Raw genomic sequence first — 25,169 nt, 5'->3', positions numbered from 1 at the left:
AGGTTAGGTAGCATCCATGGACAGGAATAAACGGTCAACATTTCAGATCAGGACCACAAGGAATAGAAAGTAATGTGACAATATCTAGAATTTCTGTCTCCTCATTTCCAGTCCGATGAAGGGCCTTGGCCCGAAACATTAATTGTTTATTCTCCTCCATAGACGCTGCCTGACCTGCTGAGTACCTGCAGCATTTTGTGAGAAATCCCAGAGATTTGCTGAGGAAGGGGTTGACCAGGCAGGCAGACAGTAACCCAGAGCAAAGCGGTGGTGATGGACAATACCAGGAGAGTGATGGTGATGGGTTACTATATTCTCAGCAATCAGCAGAGTCCTTTCCAAACAGAGAGGTGTATTCCTGGGGTCACGAAAGAGCAGACTTCAACAGATGGAACTATACTACCTCCTGCACCCCGGCGACCCCTACCCTCTGACCCAAACCTGTTCTCTCCCATATATATATCTCGGACTGTGTTTTGTTTTTTTAAAAAAAATATTGAGTTTTCAAATGATTACAGAAAGAAAAAAATATCTACCCTTTCCCCCTCCCCTTAACCCCTCCCCCCTAACATCCCTATAGAAGAAAAGAAAAAGAAAAAGAAGAAAAAAGAAAAAAAAAAGAAAGAAAGAATGCCTGGATATTGGAAGATCCCACATGCTCCACGGAGTTCATAATAACTTTAGTATATATATTTATTTATTTCCCCAAATAACCAATGTTTTTTATCTTCGGAGCACCTATATAGTTAATCCTGTCTTTTGTAAATAAGGGCGCCAAATGTTCAAAAATGTTTCATATTTATCTCTTAAATTATATGTAATTTTTTCAAGTGGAATACAGCTGGAAATTTCATTCTTCCGACGATCTATACTTAAGTATGAATCCGATTTCCAAGTAACTGCAATAGCCTTTTTGGCTACTGACAGTGCAATTTTTATGAATTCTTGATATTTATTCAATTTGGGTTTTGGTTTTAACCCGTCAATATCGCCGAATAAAAATAATATAGGGTTATGTGGAAGTTGTGTTCCAATAATTTTTTTTCCAGTAAAACTCTTAAATTTGTCCAAAAAGTTGAATTTTAGAACAAGACCAGGTAGAATGTAAAAAAAGTACCAATTTCTTGGTTACATCGGAAACACTGAGCTGATAAATTTGGGTTTAATTAATTTATTTTTTTTGTGGTGTAATATATAATTGATGTAAAAATTACATTGCACTAATCTTAACCAGACACTTATTGTATTTGTCATACTATCAAAACATAGTCTTGACCAATTTGTTTCTTCAATTTTAATATTCAAGTCACTTTCCCATTTTTGTCTTGACTTATGGATGCCTTGTTTAATTGCCTGTTTTTGAATCAAACTATACATACGAAAAATATTTTTTTTAGTTTTTCCTTTTTGAACTAAAGTTTCTATTTCATTAGATTTCGGCAATAACGTTGTTTGACCCAATTTTTCTCTTAAAAATGCCCTTAATTGGAAGTAACAAAAAAGAGTGTTGTTTGATATTTTATATCTATTCTTTAATTGATCAAATGACATTAATATACCTCCTTCAAAACAATCTCCTATTTATCTAATCCCTTTCTGAAAACAATTATATAAAAGTTGATTATCCATTGTAAAAGGAATAAGTCTATTTTGAATTAAAGATCTCTTTGCTAATAAAGATTTCTTTATCTCATCATCAACATTTATCTTATTCCAGCAATCAATCAAATGTTTTCATATAGGAGATTCTTTCTTTTCCCGTATCCATTTAGATTCCCATTTATATATAATATCTTCTGGTGTATTTGCTCCTATTTTAGCTAGTTCTATTCTAATCCATGCCGGTCTATCTTTCTCAAAAAAAGATGCAATAAATCTAAGTTGATTTGCTTTATAATAATTCTTAAAATTTGGAAGTTGTAACCCTCCTAGATCGAATTTCCATGTCAATTTTTCCAAAGATATTCTTGACATCATACCTTTCCAAAGGAACCTCCTCACATATTTATTTAACTCTTGAAAAAACTTCTGGGGTAATTGTATTGGTAGTGATTGGAACAAGTACTGTAATCTAGGGAATATATTCATTTTTATGGTATTTACTCTACCTACTAATGTTATTAGTAATGTCATCCATTTATCAAGATTTCTTGAATTTTTATCAATAATGGTAAATAATTTAATTTATATAAGTTCTTTATATCATTATCAACTCTTATACCTAAATATTTTATACCATTTATCGGCCATCTAAATTGATTTATTAATCGACATTGACTATAATTTCCTTTAGTAAGAGGTAAAATTTCACTTTTATCCCAATTTATTTTGTAGCCTTGTAGCGGTGTGCTACACGCAGCACTACAATAACGACACGGAGTCGGTAAACTTTCCCATATTCTTCTAATCTAGAGGATAATTTACGCAACGAGTACAATGGGTTTGTTAAATAAAACAGAACATCATCAGCAAATAAGTTAATCTTGTATTCCTCCTGGTTAACTCGGAAACCCTTAATATCTGGGTCCATTCTAATTAATTCAGCTAATGGCTCTATCGCCAACACAAATAAAGCAGGTGATAATGGACAACCTTGCCTCGTTGACCTTGTTAACTGAAATGGTGTTGAAAATTGACCATTTGTCACTACTTTAGCTTTGGGATTAGTATTGAAGGTTTTAATCCATTTTATAAAGGACATTCCTAATCCATATTTTTCCAATACCTTAAATAAAAAATCCCATTCCAATCTATCAAATGCTTTCTCTGCATCTAAAGCAACTGCCACACTCATTTCCTCCCACTTTTGAGCCAAATGAATTATGCTAAATAACTGAGTTACATTATCTGCCTATTGTCTATTTTTAACAAATCCTGTTTGATCCATATGTATTAATTTTGGTAAGCATTTAGATAATCTGTTAGGTAAGATTTTTGCTATTATTTTATAGTCAGTGTTTAACAAAGAAATAGGTCTATATGATGTTGGCTTTCAAAGATCTCTATATTTTTTTGGCAATACTATTAAAATAGCTGTCGAAAAAGATTCTGGAAGTTTATGCATTCTTTCCGCTTGGTGTATTAACTCCATAAAAGCAGGAATTAATAAATCTTAAAATTTTTAATAAAATTGAGGTGGAAAACCATCCTTTCCTGGGGATTTATTACTTTGAAATGATCGTAGAGCTTCTTCGACCTCTTTTAATGCAAAAGGCACATCAAATCGCTTCTGTTTTTCTGAACTCAATTTTGGAAGAGTTATTTGTGATAAAAACCTTTCTATCTTGACATTATCATGTTTTGGTTCTGACTTACACAGCTCAAAATAAAAATTCTTAAAAGTTTCATTAATTTCTAATGGTTTATAAGAAATTTCATTTACTCTTGTTCGAATTGCATTCATCATTTTAGAAGTCTGGTCTGTTTTTAACTGCCAAGCAAGAAACTTATGTGATCTTTCACCTAGTTCATAATATCTGTTTAGTTCTCATAATTGCGTTTTCTGTTCCATATGCCTGAAGTGTATTATATTGTAACTTCTTGTTAACAAGTTGTCTTCATTTTTCTTCTGTCATATATCTTTGAGATTCTTTTTCTAATTTTGTAATCTCTTTTTCCAATTGATCTATTTCTATCATATATTCCTTCTTAGTTTTAGAAGTATAACATTATTTGATCTCTCCAATATGCCTTCTTTGATTCCTCTTTATCTATTATCAATGTCATTATCAAAGGAGAATGATCTGACAATATTCTTGCTTTATATTCCATATTTTTCACTCTGTCTTGAATATTCATTGTTAGTAGGAAAAAATCTATCCTTGAATAAGTTTTATGTCTATTTTAATAAAATGAATAATCTCTTACTTTTGGACTAATACTTCTCCATATTTCAATCTTTTATCAATGATAAAGTTAATTTTGCTACTTTTGATTTTGTGACAACCTTTGTTGATCTATCGAAAACTGGATCTAGACAAAAGTTAAAATCTCCGCCTATTAATATTTTGTCATGTGCGTTAGCTAAATTCAAAAAGACCTCGTATAAATTTTACATCATTTTCATTTGGTGCATAAATATTCATGAGTCCATATTTCTGAAAAAAAATGGCAATGTATAATTACATATCTCCTCGTCAAATCAATTAATACATTTTGTATTTTAATTGGTAATTTTTTATTATCCAAAATTGCAACTCCTCTCGCCTTTGAGTTAAATGAAGCTGCAATAACATTTTCAACCCAATCTCTTTTTAATTTCTGATGTCCTTTCTCTATTAAGTGTGCTTCTTGTAAAAAAGCTATATATATTTTCATTTTTTTAATGTGTGTTAAGATTATTTTTCTTTTCACCGGTCCATTAAGCCCATTAACATTAAAACATTAAAAATATAGTAAATTAGTCATTATTTTTAATTGGGTTACTCCAATCTATAATAATACCTAATCTTTCAACTTTCGTGGAACCTTGGGGAATCTTTTTAAAATTCTCCATGCTGCTATGTGTGTCCCCACCAAACATCCAGGCAAAAAAAGATAGAAGAAAAATAGAATATAAAGAAAAAAACAAAATTCCCCCCTTCAAATGTTGTGGGTAAAAAAGAACACAACATTACCCCTATCTGTTGTACGGGTCATGGCAATCTCCATGATTACACACGTCAATCCCGTAGCAATCGATCCAAAGCTCCTCCAGCTCCCCCGCGACATAGAAAAGTATATACTTAAGAAGAAAAAAAAATTCACTGGGTTAAATTCCTTTTTTCTCTTCAGAAGGTTATAACTTATATCAGGATAGAAAAGAACTGCTTTCCCTTCTATCATCAATGTCCCTTTACTCTTTCTGGCACAGTGGGCAGCCTTTATCTTGGTATCTTAAGCATTTTATCAAATTTGATTGCGGATTTTGATCAGCTTGAGGTCTTGATCTTAAGGCTCTATGAGTCCTTTCAATTTCATTTAGACTTTCTTCCATTTCCAAGTTTTCAGGGGTCCATTTTTGAAAAAAAACTATTGGATCTTCTCCTTCTATATCTTCTTTAAGTCCAACAATCTTAATATTGTTTCGTCTACTAAAATTTTCTAGCTTATCCACTTTTTCCAACAATGGTTTTCTTTCTGATGTCCAGGCAGAGATATTATCTTCCGTTTTGTTCATTCTTTCAACCACGTCTTCGGTTGTGGCTTCCAAGTCTGTAATTCTCTTTCCATTTTCCTGTCTTTTTATCATTTTATCAAACATAATCTCCATATTTACCTTTTTCTGATTTCTTTTAATGCGTTTATTTTTTCTAATTTACGCATTATTTGCATCAAAGTTTTTTCTATATTTCCAGAAAAACTTTTACCTCCATCTTCGTCTGATTTATCCAGAGAATCTGAATCTGCCGCAGATTCACTTTCACTTCCGGTTTCAATCGTAACTTGGATTTGTATTTCAGGTTGTTCGCGTTTGCGCATGTTCCTTCCTTCACGTTTGCGCAGTTCTTGTTGGACTTTTTCTTTGGAAATGGTCGATGTGGCCGCAGTTTCCTGGTCTGTATCACCGCAGGTAAAATGTACCTGAGCCGCGGTTCTCTGGCAGCAGCGGGCCTTGATTCTGTTCCAACTTGCGTTGTCTTCACGGTAGTAGTTTTCTTCATCTTCTGTTTGTGAGACACAGTTTGAAACAATCCGGAGTAGTTTATAAGTAACTTTTAGAAAGTATTTACTAACTTTTCTTCACGTAAGCATTAATTTACTGATTTTTTACGGGAGAGCTGGTTTCCCGCGTCTCGATCCTACGTCATCACGTGTTCCCCCCTCCCCCGGACTGTGTTTTGTTGTGATCTTTATGTCTTTATGTTCCAGAGAGAAAGTTACCACCCAGTATGGTGTTGAAATTTCTTTAATGCTCCCCATTTTCCCCACAGGTCCGAGCTCAGTGATCACCAAGCTCCTGGCAAGTTGTAACGATTCCCAGCTGCTGCAGTTGACGGATTTCTACAGGGACAGGCTGGAGCAGGCGATGGAAGGAGGGGGGCACGAAGTGAGCCTGGCGTTAATGGCCAAGAATCAGTTCAGTGTACAGGAACATCGGGTGAGTGAGAGAGATAATGTGTTTGAATTTTTGCAAATCACAGGACTGATGGGTGCCGGAACTCTGACTCATCGGATATTATATTAGATAAAGGAACAACTGGGAAATAAATAATGTACATACAATCCCAGACATGTGAATCTGAACCAGTGATAGAAAGGGGTGAAAAGACCCCGCGGAATGGTGGGTATCCCCTCAATGTTCAGAGTGAGTTGAGTTGTGTGGGCTTACAGTATTAAATTGAAATATTACGGGAAGTTTTGGTTTGGGAAGAACGTGCAGCGTGATGGCAGGATGACAGTGAGAACTGGGACATCATCTGTGGGTGTTACAAGAGCTTGAATGTGTTCTGTTCTGAGTGGAGATGATAGTGTTTCAATCCGTAACTGCAGACAGTGTGGATCGGGGAATACTGCCATGTTGTAATGTGTAATCACTGAATAAACCTCCACTGGAAAAGGCAAAGGAAAGGCATCAGGTGTCAGCCGGTAATCCGCTGTCATGTTGGACCCTGGCGGACTGAGGAGATGAATCACATCATCTTTTCTGAAACTTCCCAGAGACTGTTCACGCTGATACAAAAACCCTCCTGACTTCTTTCTTCATCTGTGATCGTTATTTTCTGATTTCTGTTTTACACGGTCAAATCCGGTGAGGAATTATTTATGGATTTGGAGCCACGTTAACAAAGCGGTCACAGACCAGCCAGGATCTCATTGACTGGTGGACCAGGTTCACGGTGAATGTCCCTCTGTGTGCTCTGCACTCAGAATGTACAGTCCATGTCCAGACAGGATCAGCACCCGTCCGGGTGATCCCGTTACAGAGCACATCATTTACTTCTCATTCTCTGTGTGAATCTGTCAGTCCCCAATATGTTCACTGTTACTCTTCACAGAAAATCTCTGATCTCGCTGATAAGGGAGAGCGGGCGGACAGTTCTAAACTCCTCCTGAGCCTGGTGATGGAGAAAGGCTCCCGCGCCCGGAGGGTGATGTGGGAAACCTTTGTGAAAATGCGGATTGGTGTCCCAGAGATGGACAAAATACTGAAGGAAATACAGGAACATGGTGAGATAATATCAGCGATTAATTCAAATTTGGATTGAATACCATACATGTTACAATTTGACAAAAATGATTTCCTCAATTTGTTTAAATTCAAACAGGTTGTGATCCTTCCCATCAACCAATTCCCGCTCAACATTTACTAAAGGTTCTCAGTGAGCTGGAAGGTAAGTGACCATGCATTGAACATTGAAGAGTATAACACAGGAACAGGCCATTAGGCAAATAATATTCTGCCAAAACAGCTAAGAAATAAATCAAACACACCCAAACTCTAATCTCTCCTTCCTTCACCGTGTCTATCTGCCTCCATCTTCCTTACATCCATGTGCCTGTCCAAACGTCTCTTAGAAGTCTCTAAAAATTTGTCTCTACCACCTTTCCAGGCAGTGTGTTCCAGGCATCCACGACTCTCTGATTTAAAAAAAAACTACCCTCACATCCCCCTTAATCCAACCCCCGCTCACCTTCACTGCACACCCTCTAGTAACAGATATTTCAAACCCAGGAGACTGATTCTCTCTGCCCTCTCTAACTAAGTCTCATAATTTCGGATAGTTGTCAGAGCTCCCTCAATCTCTGATGACCCAGAGAAAACATTCCAATTTTATCCAGGCTCTCATGATAGCACATGCCCTCTGAACCGGCAGCATCCTGGTAAACCTCTTCTGCCCCCTCTCTAAAGCCTCAACATCCCTCCGGTAGTGCGGTGATCGGAACGGTACGCAATGGCCCAGATGAGGCTGAAGCAGAGTTCATCAAGTCGAATCTTGTCCTCTGTTTCCACCAACGGTTGTAATTTGCGTCGGGCGGTTCAGTTGTTGAGCCACAAGGAAATGAGCAGGTAAATGTTGACACTGTGACAGAGAACACAGTGAGACACAGGGAAACGTGTTTGCTAGAGGGAGAGTTTTCAAAGGACATTTTGAGGAAAGAGGCAGAGAGCTGGCGAGTTTGAGGAAAGTGGTCACAGCACTCTGAGTCCTGCAACTACAGATCCCCACCGGAGTCTGAGTGGAGAAGTGGTGATCTGGAGAATGGAAAAATAATCTTATATTTCTTCACACCAAAAAGTCAAAACCTTCTCTTGCCAACCACTGCCCCTTCCTGAACAGCCTCATCCTGAACCATTTTCCAAACTCCCCCAGTTCCCGCAGATGATCTTTTCTCAGAGTTGGGCGTCCACTGAAGTTCCAGTCACAGAATAGTAATAATAGCATCACTTTAATTAGAAAAGCAGGGAACATCCCAACTGGTCTGTTCAACCACAGAGCAGCAGATGAACCCGCTGTGTTCACATCTGCACTCACTAGTGCAAACACTGCTACAGTGTTAGAGAGGGTGAGACTGGGGGACGTATTCCTCAGCTCAATCCACAGAAGCTGAGATTCCTGTCTGCCGGTGTTGTGTGATGGACACTGTGGAAGGATGAGAGATGGGAATTAGGACAGGGAAACCGAGGGTTCTGGGATTGCGGCAAGGAAGGTGCAAAGGACTGGAAATATCTATAAATAATATTGCAATTAGTTAAATTGTGACCATCTGGATGGGAAGCTGACTACATCCATAAGCCCATCATGTCTGTGAAAATGGAGCCCGGGCCAGTGCATGAGCTCAAGAGATTGTAAGACATCTTCAGCGCAGACTGAGTTGGATTACTCAACTGCACATATAACAGAGGAGAGAGCGTAGGAAAGACAAATATCACAAAACTTATTAATATTGCATCAGACCATGTCCTATCTGATTATTCGAAGCTCTCAACAGAAATATAAGGAATCTCGGCCAGAACCTTGGTTTAGGGTCTCTCATTTACAGGAACAAATCCCAAAGATGATAATTTAAACTCGGGACCAGAGATAGACGAATCAGGAAATTTACAGACTACTCATGCCTCTGTCACTTCTGTCAATGCTGTTCCAGTCCACATCTGCTCAAAGAAACCCCACACTTTCCCAGCAACATGGATTTGGTAAATCACTACAAGCTTGTTCGTCACTATTCCTCATGTTGTTTGTCAAGGGAACAGGCACAGCAGTGAAATTCTCACACCCTTTTCTGAATATGAAGCAGAAACACTTCCCGATTATTGAAGAACATCATTTCTACCACTATCACATTCTCTAAAGTAAATATGTCCACAATCAATGTTTTCCTACGCTCCCTATCACAACCGAGTACATTGAATGGAGACCCCACACTCCCCTGACAGGGTCCTGACACACTGTGAGACCTCACACACCCCTGACAGGGTCCTGACACACAGTGAGACCCCACACACCCCTGACAGGGTCCTGACACACTGTGAGACCTCACACACCCCTGACAGGGTCCTGACACACAGTGAGACCCCACACACCCCTGACAGGATCCTGACACACTGTGAGACCCCACACACCCCTGACAGGGTCCTGACACACTGTGAGACTCCACACACCCCTGACAGGATCCTGACACACTGTGAGACCCCACACACCACTGACAGGGTCCTGACACACTGTGAGACCCCACACACCCCTGACAAGGTCCTGACACACTGTGAGATACCACACACCCCTGACAGGGTCCTGACACACTGTGAGATACCACACACCCCTGACAGGGTCCTGACTCACTGTGAGACCCCACACACCCCTGACTGGGTCCTGACACACTGTGAGACCCCACACACCCCTGACAGGGTCCTGACACACTGTGAGATCCCACACACCCCTGACAGGGTCCTGACTCACTGTGAGACCCCACACACCCCTGACAGGGTCCTGACTCACTGTGAGACCCCACACACCCCTGACAGGGTCCTGACTCAGTGTGAGACCCCACACACCCCTGACAGGGTCCTGACACCCTGTGAGACCCCACACACACCTGACAGGGTCCTGACTCACTGTGAGACCCCACACCCCCCTGACAGGATCCTGACACACTGTGAGACCCCACACACCCCTGACAGGGTCCTGACTCACTGTGAGACCCCACACACACCTGACAGGGTCCTGACACACTGTGTAACCCCACAGACACCTGACAGGTTTCTGACACATTGTGAGATGAGAAAATCTGTAGTATCGGGAATTCTAACCATCAGACACAAAATGCTTGAGGAACTCAGTGGCCAGACATCAGCTATGGGAAAGAGTAAAGAGTCGACGTTTTGCAAAGGATCTCGGCCCGTAACATCGACTGTATACACATTTCCATGGTTGCTGCGTGAACTGTTGAATTCTTACAGCAGCTTGTGTATGTCTCTACTCACGTTTGGATTTATAACATCCAATGTATCAAATATTTATTTACACCCCTAACTCCACGTGACACCACTTTCAATCATTTAAAATCCATGGGGTCATATCCATGTTCCTCAGTTCACTACTCACTGCCCTGTCTTTCGCTGTGAAATTCCTTCTCTGATCTGTCCTTCCAGATTGTAACACTTCTGTGTGTCTATTTCTGATTCTGTTTGGCAACGTGCTGCACAGAATCCCCGTCTTTAGGCTCCAGAGATAAATTTGTGGTCCATTAGGTGTTCGATAATGTCTTTAATTTTCCCCATTTTCCTTCACAGATCTGAGAGTGATCACCGAGCTCCTGGCAAGCTGGGACGATTCCCAGCTGCTGCGGTTGATGGACTTCTACCGGGACAGGCTGGAGCAGGCGATGGAAGGAGGGGTGCACGGAGTGAGCCTGGCGTTAACGGCCGAGAATCAGTTCAGCGGAGAGGAACATCGGGTGAGTGGGAGAGAGAAAGGGTTTGAATTTTCACACGTCACAGGACTGATGGGTGTCATAACTCTCACTCATCGGATCATAAAGCTTAAAACAAATCAGAAATAAAGAAATTCTTAAAAATGTGAATCTCAAGCGATGGTTGAAAAAGTTGTAAATACCCCTGCTGGTGGCTCAATGTTCAGAGCGAGGGGAGTAGGCAACAGTTCTATGATGTTGCAATTAAAGAGCTTAAATGGAAGTACGGCAGGAATCTTTATTTTGGGAAGAGTGTACAGAGTGACGGCAGGATTCACTGAGAACCGGGGCATTACGACTGGATGCCACAGGAGCTCGAGTGTGTTCTGTTCCCGCTGGAGATCATTCTGTGACAATCTGTAACTGCAAACAGTGTGGATCGGGGAATACTGCCATGTTGTAATGTGTAATCACTGAATAAACCTCCACTGGAAAAGGCAAAGGAAAGGCATCAGGTGCCAGCGGGAAATCCGCTGTCATGTTGGGCACTGGCGGACTGAGGAGATGAATCACATCATCTTTTCTGCAAATTCCCAGAGACTGTTCACGCTGATACAAAAACCCTCCTGACTTCTTTCTTCATCTGTGATCGTTATTTTCTGATTTTGTTTTACACCGTCAAATCCGGTGAGGAAATATTTATGGATTTGGAGCCACATCAATGAAGCGGTCACAGACCAGCCAGGATCTCATTGACTGGTGGACCAGGTTCATGGTGAATGTCCCTCCGTGTGCTCTGCACTCAGAATGTACAGTCCATGTCCAGACAGGATCAGCACCCGTCCGGGTGATCCCGTTACAGAGCACATCATTTAATTCCCATTCTCTGTGTGAATCTGTCAGTCCCCAATATGTTCACTGTTACTCTTCACAGAAAATCTCTGATCTCGCTGATAAGGGAGAGCGGGCGGACAGTTCTAAACTCCTCCTGAGCCTGGTGATGGAGAAAGGCTCCCGCGCCCGGAGGGTGATGTGGGAAACCTTTGTGAAAATGAGGATTGGTGTCCCAAAGTTGGACAAAATACTGAAGGAAATCCAGATTTATGGTGAGATAATATCAGAGATTAATTTAAATTTGGATTTAATACAGCACACTTTAAAATGCTACGAAAATGATTTCCCTCAATTTGTTGATATTTAAACAGGTTGTGATCCTTCCCATCGACCAATTCCCGCTCAACTTTTACTAAAGGTTCTCAGTGAGCTGAAAGGTAAGTGAACGTACATTGAACACTGAAGAGTATAACACAGGAACAGGCCATTACACAAATTATATTGTGCCGAAACAGCTAAGAAATAAATCAAACAAACCTGAAGACTAATCTCTCCTTCCTTCACCATGTCCACGTGCTTCCATCTTCCTTACATCCATGTGACTGTCCAAAAGTCCTTTAAAAGCTTCTAATAATTTGCCTCGACCACCTTACCAGGCAGTGCATTCCAGGCAGCCACGATTGTCTAATTTAAAAAATAAGCTGTCCTTCACATCCCCCTTCATTCTACACCCTCTCACCTTCAATATATCCCCTCTGGTAATAGACATTTCAACCACTTCAATATATTCCCTCTGGTAATAGACATTTCAACCGCGGGAAACTGATTCTCTCTGTCCACTCTATCTAAGCCTCTCGTAATCTTGTGAACCTGTGTCAGAGCTCCTCTCAGCCTCTGATGAACCAGAGCAAACAACCTAATTTCATCCAGCCTCTCATGGTAGCACATGCCTTCTAAACCAGGCAGCATTCCGGTAAATCTCTTCTGCTCCCTCTCTAAAGCCTCAACATCCCTCCGGTAGTGGGGTGATCGGAACGGTACGCAATGGCCCAGATGAGGCTGAAGCAAATTTCATTAAGTTGAAACTTGACCTCTGTTTCCACCAACGGTTGTAATTTGCGTCGGGCGGTTCAGTTGATGAGCCAACAGGATCTGACCAGGTAAATGTTGACACTGTGACAGAGAACACAGTGAGACACAGGGAAACGTGTTTGCTAGAGGGAGAGTTTTCAAAGGACATTTTGAGGAAAGAGGCAGAGAGCTGGCGAGTTTGAGGAAGGTGGTCACACCGCTCTGGGGCCTGCAACTACAGATCCCCACCGGAGTCTGAGTGGAGAAGGGGCGATCTGGAGAATGGAAAAATAATCTTATATTTCTTCACACCAATAAGTCAAAACCTTCTCTTGCCAGGCACTGCCCCTCCCTGAACAGCCTCATCCTTAACCATTTTCTAAACTCCCCCAGTTCCCGCAGATTATCTTTTCTCAGAGCTGGGCGTCCACTGAAGTTCCAGTCACAGAATAGTAATAATAGCATCACTTTAATTAGAAAAGCAGGGAACATCCCAACTGGTCTGTTCAACTACAGAGCAGCTCTTACCAGAAATACAAGGAATCTTGGCCAGAACCCTGGTTCAGTCTCTCTCATTTACAATAACAAATCCCAAAGATGATAATTTAAATATGGGAGCAGAGATAGACGAATCAGGAAGTTTGCAAACTACTGACGTTTCTGGGACCTCTGTAAATATTGCTCCAGTCCAGACCCGGTCAATGAAACCCCTCAGTGTCCCTGAACACGGGTTTAGTAAATCGCTACAAGCTTGATCATCATTGTCCTTCATCCTGGTTGCAGAGGGAACAGACAAGACAGAGAAATTCCCAAACCCATTTCTGAATATGAAACTGATACACTCCCTGATTGTTGAAGAACATCATTTCTGCCACTGTCACATTCTCAAAAGTGAATATATCCAGGATCAGTGTATTCCTACGCTCCCTATGACAGCCCAACACATTGAATAGTCACACCACACAATCCTGACAGGGTCCTGTCACACTGAGAAACCACACAACTCTGGCAGGGTCCTGACACACCATGAGACCACACACAACTCTGAGAGGCTCCTGAAACACTTTGAGACACCACACACCCCTGACGTCCTGACACACAGTGAGACACCACACACCCCTGACAGGGTCCTAACGCACTGTGAGACTCCACACACTCCTGACAGGATCCTGACACACTGTGAGACTCCACACACTCCTGACAGGGTCCTGACACACTGTGAGACTCCACACACTCCTGACAGGGTCCTGACACACTGTGAGATCCCACACACCACCGACAGGGTCCTGACACACCATGAGACCCCACACAACTCTGGCAGGGTCCTGACACACCATGAGACCACACACACTCCTGACAGGGTCCTGACACACTGTGAGACCCCACACACCCCGGACAAGGTCCTGACACACTGTGAGACCCCACACATCCCTAACAGGGTCCTGACACACTGTGAGACCACACACATCCCTGCCAGGTTCCTGACACACTGTGAGACCCCACACACCCCTGACAGGTTCTTGTCACACTGTGAGACCCCACACACCCCTGACAGGGTCTTGTCACACTGTGAGACCCCACACACCCCTGACAGGGTCTTGTCACACTGTGAGACCCCACACACCCCTGACAGTGTCCTGAGATACTGTGAGACACCACACAACCCGACAGGGTCCTGACACACAGTGAGACGCCACACACCCCTGACAGGGTCCTGACACACTGTGAGACCCCACACATCCCTGCCAGGTTCCTGACACACTGTGAGACCCCACACACCCCTGACAGGGTCTTGTCACACTGTGAGAACCCACATACCCCTGGCAGGGTCCTGACACACTGTGAGACCCTACACACCCCTGACAGGGTCCTGAGATACTGTGAGACACCACACAACCCGACAGGGTCCTGACACACTGTGAGACCCCACACACCCCTGACAGGGTCCTGAGATACAGTGGGACACCACACAACCCTGGCAGGGACCTGACACACTGTGAGACCTCACACATCCCTGACAGGGTCCTGACACACTGTGAGACCCCACACACCCCTGACAGGGTCCTGACACACTGCGAGACCCCACACACCCCTGACAGGGTCCTGACACACTGTGAGACCCCACACATCCCTGACAGGGTCCTGACACACTCTGAGACCCCACACACCCCTGGCAGGGACCTGACACACTGTGATGCCCCACAAACTCATTTTAGGTTCCTGACACACAGTGCGAGGCCACGCACCCTGCCAGGGTCCGGATGCACTGTGAGATCCCACACACCCCTGGCCATGTCTTGACACACTGTGAGACACCACACACACCTGACAGTGTCCTGACACACTGTGAGACCCCACACACCCCTGGCAGGGACCTGACACACCGTGATGCCCCACAAACTCATTTTAGGTTCCTGACACACAGTGCGAGGCCACGCACGCCTGCCAGGGTCCGGATGCACTGTGAGATCCCACACACCCCTGGCCATGTCTTGACACACTGTGAGACACCACACACACCTGACAGGGTCCTGACACACTGTGAGACCCCACACACTCCTGGCAGCATCCTGACAAACTGTGAGACACCACACATGCCTGACAGGGTCCTGAAACACTGAGACCCCACACACCGCTGGTACTGTCCTGACAGGATGTGAGACCACACACTCCTAACCGGATACTGACACATGCTGAGACCCTCACACCCCTAAACAGGTTGACACACTACGAGACTCCACATATTTCTGACAGGGTCCTGACACACCGTGAAACACCACACATGCCGGTTAGGGCGCTGACAACCTTTACGACCCCACACTCCCTTGACAGTGTCCTGATACACTGTGGGACCCCATATGCCCCTGACAGGATACTGACACACTGTGAGACCCCACACATCTGACAGGGTCCTGACACACTGTGAGACCCCACACCCCTGACAGGGTCCTGACACACTGTGAGACCCCACACCCCTGACAGGATACTGACACACTGAGACCCCACACACCTGACAGGATACTGACACACTGTGAGACCCCACACCCCTGACAGGATACTGACACACTGAGACCCCACACACCTGACAGGGTCCTGACACACTCTGAGACCCCACACACCCCTGGCAGGGACCTGACACACTGTGATGCCCCACAAACTCATTTTAGGTTCCTGACACACAGTGCGAGGCCACGCACGCCTGCCAGGGTCCGGATGCACTGTGAGATCCCACACACCCCTGGCCATGTCTTGACACACTGTGAGACACCACACACACCTGACAGGGTCCTGACACACTGTGAGACCCCACACACCCCTGGCAGGGACCTGACACACCGTGATGCCCCACAAACTCATTTTAGGTTCCTGACACACAGTGAGAAGCCACACATGCCTGCCAGGGTCCGGACGCACTGTGAGACCCCACACACCCCTGGCCGTGTCCTAACATACTGTGAGACACCACACACCCCTGACAGGGTCCTGACACACTGTGAGACCCCACACATCCCTGACAGGATCCTGACACACTGTGAGACACCACACACCCTTGTCAGGATCCTGACACACTGTGAGACCCCACACACCCCTGACAGGATCCTGACACACTGTGAGACCCCACACACCCCTGACAGGATCCTGTCACACTGTGAGACCCCACACACCCCTGACAGGGTCCTGGCACACTGTCAGACGCGACACTCCCCTGACAGGTTCGTGATACACCATGAGATGCCACACACGCCAGATAGGGTCCTGATACTCTGGAATTTAGAAGGATGCGAGGGGATCTGATTGAAATATATAAGATTTTTAAGCGATTGTACACACTAGAGGCAGGAAACATGGTCCTGATGTTGGGGGAGTCCAGAACAAGAGGCCACAGCTAACAATAAGGGGTAGGTCATTTAGAATGGAATTCAGGAAAAACTTTTCACCCAGAGAGTTGTGGATCTATGGAATGCTCTGCTTCAGAAGGCAGTGGAGACCAATTCTCCAGATGGTTTCAAGAAACAGTTAGATAGAGTTGTTAAAGATTGCGGAGTCAAGGGATATGGGGAGAAGGCAGGAACGGGGTACTGATTGTGTCTGATCAGCCATGATCACATTGAATGGCGGTGCTGGCTCAAAAGGCTGAATTGCCTGCACCTGCACCTATCGTCTATTATCAATTGACAAACCGTGAGACCCCACACTCCTGGCAGGATCCTGACAAACTGTGAGACACCACACATGCCTGACAGGGTCCTGAAACACTGAGACCCCACACACCGCTGGTACTGTCCTGACAGGATGTGAGACCACACACTCCTAACCGGATACTGACACATGCTGAGACCCTCACACCCCTAAACAGGTTGACACACTACGAGACCCCACATATTTCTGACAGGGTCCTGACACACCGTGAAACACCACACATGCCGGTTAGGGCGCTGACAACCTTTACGACCCCACACTCCCTTGACAGTGTCCTGATACACTGTGGGACCCCATATGCCCCTGACAGGATACTGACACACTGTGAGACCCCACACACCCCTGACAGGGTCCTGAGATACAGTGGGACACCACACAACCCTGGCAGGGACCTGACACACTGTGAGACCTCACACATCCCTGACAGGGTCCTGACACACTGTGAGACCCCACACACCCCTGACAGGGTCCTGACACACTGCGAGACCCCACACACCCCTGACAGGGTCCTGACACACTGTGAGACCCCACACATCCCTGACAGGGTCCTGACACACTCTGAGACCCCACACACCCCTGGCAGGGACCTGACACACTGTGATGCCCCACAAACTCATTTTAGGTTCCTGACACACAGTGCGAGGCCACGCACCCTGCCAGGGTCCGGATGCACTGTGAGATCCCACACACCCCTGGCCATGTCTTGACACACTGTGAGACACCACACACACCTGACAGTGTCCTGACACACTGTGAGACCCCACACACCCCTGGCAGGGACCTGACACACCGTGATGCCCCACAAACTCATTTTAGGTTCCTGACACACAGTGCGAGGCCACGCACGCCTGCCAGGGTCCGGATGCACTGTGAGATCCCACACACCCCTGGCCATGTCTTGACACACTGTGAGACACCACACACACCTGACAGGGTCCTGACACACTGTGAGACCCCACACACTCCTGGCAGCATCCTGACAAACTGTGAGACACCACACATGCCTGACAGGGTCCTGAAACACTGAGACCCCACACACCGCTGGTACTGTCCTGACAGGATGTGAGACCACACACTCCTAACCGGATACTGACACATGCTGAGACCCTCACACCCCTAAACAGGTTGACACACTACGAGACTCCACATATTTCTGACAGGGTCCTGACACACCGTGAAACACCACACATGCCGGTTAGGGCGCTGACAACCTTTACGACCCCACACTCCCTTGACAGTGTCCTGATACACTGTGGGACCCCATATGCCCCTGACAGGATACTGACACACTGTGAGACCCCACACATCTGACAGGGTCCTGACACACTGTGAGACCCCACACCCCTGACAGGGTCCTGACACACTGTGAGACCCCACACCCCTGACAGGATACTGACACACTGAGACCCCACACACCTGACAGGATACTGACACACTGTGAGACCCCACACCCCTGACAGGATACTGACACACTGAGACCCCACACACCTGACAGGGTCCTGACACACTCTGAGACCCCACACACCCCTGGCAGGGACCTGACACACTGTGATGCCCCACAAACTCATTTTAGGTTCCTGACACACAGTGCGAGGCCACGCACGCCTGCCAGGGTCCGGATGCACTGTGAGATCCCACACACCCCTGGCCATGTCTTGACACACTGTGAGACACCACACACACCTGACAGGGTCCTGACACACTGTGAGACCCCACACACCCCTGGCAGGGACCTGACACACCGTGATGCCCCACAAACTCATTTTAGGTTCCTGACACACAGTGAGAAGCCACACATGCCTGCCAGGGTCCGGACGCACTGTGAGACCCCACACACCCCTGGCCGTGTCCTAACATACTGTGAGACACCACACACCCCTGACAGGGTCCTGACACACTGTGAGACCCCACACATCCCTGACAGGATCCTGACACACTGTGAGACACCACACACCCTTGTCAGGATCCTGACACACTGTGAGACCCCACACACCCCTGACAGGATCCTGACACACTGTGAGACCCCACACACCCCTGACAGGATCCTGTCACACTGTGAGACCCCACACACCCCTGACAGGGTCCTGGCACACTGTCAGACGCGACACTCCCCTGACAGGTTCGTGATACACCATGAGATGCCACACACGCCAGATAGGGTCCTGATACTCTGGAATTTAGAAGGATGCGAGGGGATCTGATTGAAATATATAAGATTTTTAAGCGATTGTACACACTAGAGGCAGGAAACATGGTCCTGATGTTGGGGGAGTCCAGAACAAGAGGCCACAGCTAACAATAAGGGGTAGGTCATTTAGAATGGAATTCAGGAAAAACTTTTCACCCAGAGAGTTGTGGATCTATGGAATGCTCTGCTTCAGAAGGCAGTGGAGACCAATTCTCCAGATGGTTTCAAGAAACAGTTAGATAGAGTTGTTAAAGATTGCGGAGTCAAGGGATATGGGGAGAAGGCAGGAACGGGGTACTGATTGTGTCTGATCAGCCATGATCACATTGAATGGCGGTGCTGGCTCAAAAGGCTGAATTGCCTGCACCTGCACCTATCGTCTATTATCAATTGACAAACCGTGAGACCCCACACTCCTGGCAGGATCCTGACAAACTGTGAGACACCACACATGCCTGACAGGGTCCTGAAACACTGAGACCCCACACACCGCTGGTACTGTCCTGACAGGATGTGAGACCACACACTCCTAACCGGATACTGACACATGCTGAGACCCTCACACCCCTAAACAGGTTGACACACTACGAGACCCCACATATTTCTGACAGGGTCCTGACACACCGTGAAACACCACACATGCCGGTTAGGGCGCTGACAACCTTTACGACCCCACACTCACTTGACAGTGTCCTGATACACTGTGGGACCCCATATGCCCCTGACAGGATACTGACACACTGTGAGACCCCACACCCCTGACAGGATACTGACACACTGAGACCACACACACCTGACAGGATACTGACACACTGTGAGACCCCACACACCACTGACAGGGCCCTGACACACTGTGAGACCCCACACCCCTGACAGGATCCTGACACACTGTGAGACCCCACACCCCTGACAGGATACTGACACACTGAGACCCCACACACCTGACAGGGTCCTGACACACTGTGCTCTCCCCATACATCCCTGGCAGAGGCCGGACACAGTGCATAACCCCACACACCCGACAGGTTTCGAACACAGTTTGAGATCCGACGCACCCCACCCACCCACCCACAGTTCATGTTCTGATCAGCAAATCTGCTGCTTTGTATTTTGATTCAGTGATGGTGGAAGGGGAGGGTGAGCTGTATTTCCCCGACCTGTTCCTTTGACAGAATGACCACCACCTTCTTCTCTATCTCCATACGCCACATCAACACAAGGGATTAAAAGATACTTCCTTAGGAGCAATGATATCTGTGGCAGTAGTGAGATGTTGTCCAGTACGGGACAGTTGGGGGTCAGTAAACTACCAGCGAAATACTCACCTTCACAGCACAGTTAATGTGGAAATGTGATGATCTGGTATTTATCTGGAACAGGCCTCTCTGTCCAGTCAGAGGTCTGTTAATCAAATTTACTTTACTGTACGAACAACCATTGATGAATCCATCAATGCAACAGCTCTGAGCTAACTCTTGTGTGCTTAAATACTGAGTTCTGAGCTGAGGCATCTAACAGTTTGTCCACTGTCTGTTCCCATGGAAGATGTCCAACAGAAACACAAGGAGACTCTGCGGGCACAAACTGAAACACTGAGAGTGAACACGATCCTGATGAGGGAGAAGGTGAAGGTTTTCCAGCTGGTTGATCGATACGCTGAGCTCACGGTCATTTCTACTGTTCGAGACCGGCTAATGGTGGAACATGAGCTGCTGGCAAGAGGCAGAGACCACGAGGAGTGGAGAGAAAAACATCTCTGCGGAGAGCTGGAGAAACTCCAGATGGATCAGTTGTTCCAGAGCAGCTTTTCCCAAACTAACTCCAAATCTGGGAGTTCAGCAGCAGTGGCCGGAGTCCCAGGGATCGGGAAAACAACAATGGTACAAAAGATTGTTCATGACTGGGCCACAGGGAAAATATACCAACAGTTCCAGTTTGTCTTCAGTTTCAAATTCCGCGATTTAAACACCATTAACTGCAGAATAAACCTGAAGGAACTGATCCTGAATCAGTATCCTTACTTTGGGAATATCCTGAGAGAGGTCTGGAAGAACCCAGAGGGATCGCTGTTTATATTCGATGGTTTGGATGAATTCAATGACCAAATTAATTTTTCTGACAGTCGGAGAGACACGGAAACTCGGTGCACGTGCACAGATCCTGAATACAAGTGCAAGGTGTCTGACATTCTGTACAGTTTAATCCAGCACAAGCTGCTCCCAGGGTGTTCAGTGCTGGTGACCACCCGTCCCACTGCGTTACATTTATTGGAAAAGGCTGAGATCGGTACCGAAGCTGAAATCCTGGGATTTTCAGGTGAGGAACGGAAGGAATATTTCATCAAACATTTTGAAGATCAGACGGTGGCGGAAGCTGTTTACAAACACGTGGAGGAGAATGAGATCCTGTACACCATGAGCTACAACCCCTCCTACTGCTGGATCCTCGCTCTGGCACTGGGCCCCTTTTTCACACAAAGAGTCAGGGACCCACAGCGAGTTCCCAAGACCATTACCCAACTGTACTCCTACTACATTTACAACATCCTGAAAAACCATGGCCGTGAGATTGAGAACCCCCGTGATGTGTTACTCAGGGTTGGTCAGTTGGCCTTCAGAGGAGTGTCCGAGAGGAAGATTGTGTTTACAGATGGAGATTTGATCAACTACAATCTGCAGCCTTCCCGGTTCCTGTCCGGGTTCCTGATGGAGCTTTTGGAGAGAGAGGATTCTGCCCGGAGCGTGGTGTACACATTCCCACACCTCACCATCCAAGAGTTTGTAGCTGCAGTCGCACAATTCCTGATCCCAGATGGCAGAGATATCATGAAACTCCTCACTGAAGCCCACTGTGTGAAGGATGGGCGATTTGAGGTATTTCTCCGTTTTGTTGCTGGTCTCTCCAACCCTGTGACAGCTCGGGGCCTGGAGGAGTTTCTGGGTCCATTTCCCAATGAAACAACCTGCCGGGTGATTGACTGGGTGAAGGAGGAGGTTAAACGCCAGAGTGGAAACACAGAGAGTAAAGCTGGTAAAAGGAGCCTCCTGAACACATTGCACTACCTGTTTGAGTTTCATAATCGTGGACTGGCTCAGGCCGCACTGGAATCTATGGAAACACTTTCATTCTGTGGAATAACACTGACCCCGATTGACTGCGCGGTCCTGTCTCATGTCATCGGACTCTGTGATACAATAAAACACCTCGACCTGGAGTACTGCCTCATTCAAAGTGAAGGAAGCCAGCGACTGGGACCCGGGCTGCACAAGTGCCAGGATTTGAGGTAACGACTTATCTCTCACTCTGATCTGTGAAACTGTTCCATTTTGCTCTTTCAATGTCAAGGGATTTGGTTAAAACTATAGTAAATGAGCTTCTGAAGAATTGTGACAAATGCCCTTGTGATTGGCCACTAATTCCCCAAGTACAGGAGGTTACTGTGATTCCTTGTGAAGGGCTGTTAGAGACTTTGTCAGTTCAGAGAACACCGGCCTTTGGTTTAATGATAATAAATCACAGGACTGGCCGTGTTTTTCTCAGCCTGTGACACGTCCATTGACAATGTTCCTTCTCACTGCTACTGACACCCAGACCGACACTGACTGCAGCAGGTGGGTCAGAGCTTCACACCCCCTTCCCGGTGAGGGACAAGAGACCGTCAGCAGACTGCCCCAGTGAGAAGTAAAGAAATACCATTGTGAGATTGTCCTCCCCTGCCCGTCCCCTTGTGTGACTATCACCATCAGTCCACCTGTGTGACTGTGCTCACTACCAGATACCCCGACACCATGGGCACATCTTCTCTCCCGACTGTGGCCCTCAGTTCAAACCCACCTCTTCCTTGCAATCTTTTTCTGCATCCTCTCGTCTTGTAGGATTAACTTTTCCCATCCTCCTTCCTCCTGTGGGATCTCTCTTCCCATCGAGTTTTCCTCAGGTGCGGGCTCTTCCACCATTCCCATCGACAGTCTCCCAATCATAAATTTTCCTCACTGTGGGACTTTCTTCCATCATTCATCCCTGCCCTTTCTGATGCTCTCAGGCCAATAACACTTTTCTAACTGCCAGAAATGAGACAGAATATGTGTATTTTACAGGGTCACAACAACAGATTAAATTACTGATATTCGGTGAATACCCTGGAGCTGGGCAGAGAGGGACGTTGACAGTGATGGGAACACCGATCAGTGATTTACTGAAGGGTATCGTGGTTCCTGAAATACCTGATTGAGAGTAATTCCTTCAGACCCTCATCAATTCATCCATTTGTTCAGCAATCTGTCTGTTTGTGTTTAGACTTGCGGGGAATGAACTGGGAGATTCAGGAGTGAAACTGGTTTCTGCGGCTCTGAGGAACCCGGAGTGTAAAATACGGAAACTGGGGTAAGTACCAGTCTGTGGGAGATTGTGTTTACAGTCACTGGGTGTCTGACACTGAACATTAATGTGATCAGTAATTGAGATACAGGTAAACTCTGGGAATTTGTACTACCTCCTCTCTCAGTGTCCTTCACTTTCTCTCATCTCCAGGTTGGACAATGTCGATCTTACAGTTTCTGGCGCTGAGAATCTTGCCTCCGCTCTCGGAACAAACCGATCACTGATGGATTTGAACATGGATCGTAATAAACTGGGAGATACAGGAGTGAAACTGGTGTCTGTGGCTCTGAGGAACCCGGAGTGTAAAATACAGAAACTGGGGTAAATACCAGACTGTGGGAGATTGTATTTACAGTCACTGGGTGTCTGACACTGAACATTAATGTTATCAGTAATTGTGTTACTGATAAACACTGGGGATTTGTACCGTCTCGTATCTCACTGTGTACTTCACCCTCACTCTCTGTCATCTGCAGGCTGAGAGATATCAGTCTCTCAGATTCTGGTGTCGAGGATCTCGTCTCCGCTCTCAGAACAAACCCATCACTGACGGAGCTGGATCTGAGTGAAAATAAACTGGGAGATTCAGGAGTGAAACTGGTTTCTGCGGCTCTGAGGAACCCGGAGTGTAAAATACAGAAACTGCTGTAAGTACCAGACTGTGGGAGATTGTGTTTACAGTCACTGGGTGTCTGACACTGAACACTAATGTGATCAGTAATTGTGTTACTGATAAACACTGGGGATTTGTACCATCTCCTGTCTCTCTGTGTCCTTCACCCTCACTCTCTCTCATCTCCAGGCTGTACAATGTCGGTCTCAGGGATTCTGGCGCCGAGGATCTCGCTTCCGCTCTCATTACAAACCCATCACTGACGGAGCTGGACCTGGGATTAAACTCACTGACAGACCGATCTGTCCCCGCTCTCCGCCGCCTCATATTGACCCTCCCGAGTCTGGAGCGGATCTGGTGAGTGTTTGTGTTAATGTTCAATGTGATGAAATATCAGCGGATCCGCGGGTTTTCTGGTGATATTTGTCTGTGAGTGTTGTTGAAACATTAACCCCGGTCCCCTGTTACTGACACTGTTGTGTAATCAGTTTATTTCATCTTTATTCTCCCATCTGTTTCAGGCTGCACTGGAATCGGTTCAGTCCAACAGGAGAGAGGGAACTGAGATCACTGCAGGAACCCAGACCAGGACTGAGAGTGGAGTTGTGAAGATCTGAATGTGTGAACAGCCCTGCTCGCTGGATGAGGACATGTTGGCCGATTTCCTGCAATACACGTTTACTTTCTAACTGTTCTAACAGATCCTGGCTTCAGCCGAGCTCTCTGTGATCTCAGAGGCGGTGCCGCAGTGACATGATTCCGCGTCCTATCCAGTTCACACATTCCTTAATTTGCATTTGTCATGATGAAATCAATAAACCGCTGTAACTTCCTGCATTCCTGAGTCTCACTAGAGGAGACCTGGAGTTACTGCTGCCCCCCGCATTCGGTGAACTGCAATAATGGTTCTGAGCTCCTCACACTGGTACAGCAGCGTCTCAGAGATTAGGCGCCCACAGACAGTTAATGCCTGTAATGTCTGTAATTCTGTAATGTCAGACGTGATTTCACTGGGTTCCCAAGTACGAATGGGATGCGGGATGGAATACCGGC

At 45.9% G+C, this 25,169-nt stretch overlaps 1 protein-coding gene across 3 annotated transcripts in view; it reads left to right on the top strand.

The window, feature by feature from the left end:
- LOC132389960 (NACHT, LRR and PYD domains-containing protein 3-like) overlaps window positions 1-24,953 on the top strand; it is a 48,196-nt gene extending 23,243 nt beyond the window's left edge. The window contains exons 3-15 of one of the 3 annotated variants that reach the window (XM_059962528.1): window positions 5,442-5,551; window positions 5,913-6,079; window positions 6,978-7,149; window positions 7,248-7,313; window positions 10,712-10,875; window positions 11,765-11,936; window positions 12,036-12,101; window positions 20,669-22,406; window positions 23,420-23,506; window positions 23,654-23,824; window positions 23,980-24,150; window positions 24,306-24,473; window positions 24,638-24,953. In XM_059962528.1, coding sequence (XP_059818511.1) covers window positions 5,442-5,551; window positions 5,913-6,079; window positions 6,978-7,149; window positions 7,248-7,313; window positions 10,712-10,875; window positions 11,765-11,936; window positions 12,036-12,101; window positions 20,669-22,406; window positions 23,420-23,506; window positions 23,654-23,824; window positions 23,980-24,150; window positions 24,306-24,473; window positions 24,638-24,725 — 3,340 coding nt within the window. In that variant the 3' untranslated portion in view covers window positions 24,726-24,953. Of the gene's footprint in view, window positions 1-580; window positions 684-5,441; window positions 5,552-5,912; window positions 6,080-6,977; window positions 7,150-7,247; window positions 7,314-10,711; window positions 10,876-11,764; window positions 11,937-12,035; window positions 12,102-20,668; window positions 22,407-23,419; window positions 23,507-23,653; window positions 23,825-23,979; window positions 24,151-24,305; window positions 24,474-24,637 lie in introns of those variants that run through there. The other 2 variants (XM_059962530.1, XM_059962529.1) reach the window with 2 other exon arrangements.
- Window positions 24,954-25,169: the final 216 nt, after the last annotated feature.

The sequence above is a fragment of the Hypanus sabinus genome, unplaced genomic scaffold, assembly GCF_030144855.1.
Source record: "Hypanus sabinus isolate sHypSab1 unplaced genomic scaffold, sHypSab1.hap1 scaffold_721, whole genome shotgun sequence".
In the NCBI taxonomy this organism is placed as follows: Eukaryota; Metazoa; Chordata; class Chondrichthyes; order Myliobatiformes; family Dasyatidae; genus Hypanus; species Hypanus sabinus.
The sequence above is the reverse complement of the archived record's forward strand: the minus strand, read 5'-3'. Positions and strand labels throughout refer to the sequence as shown.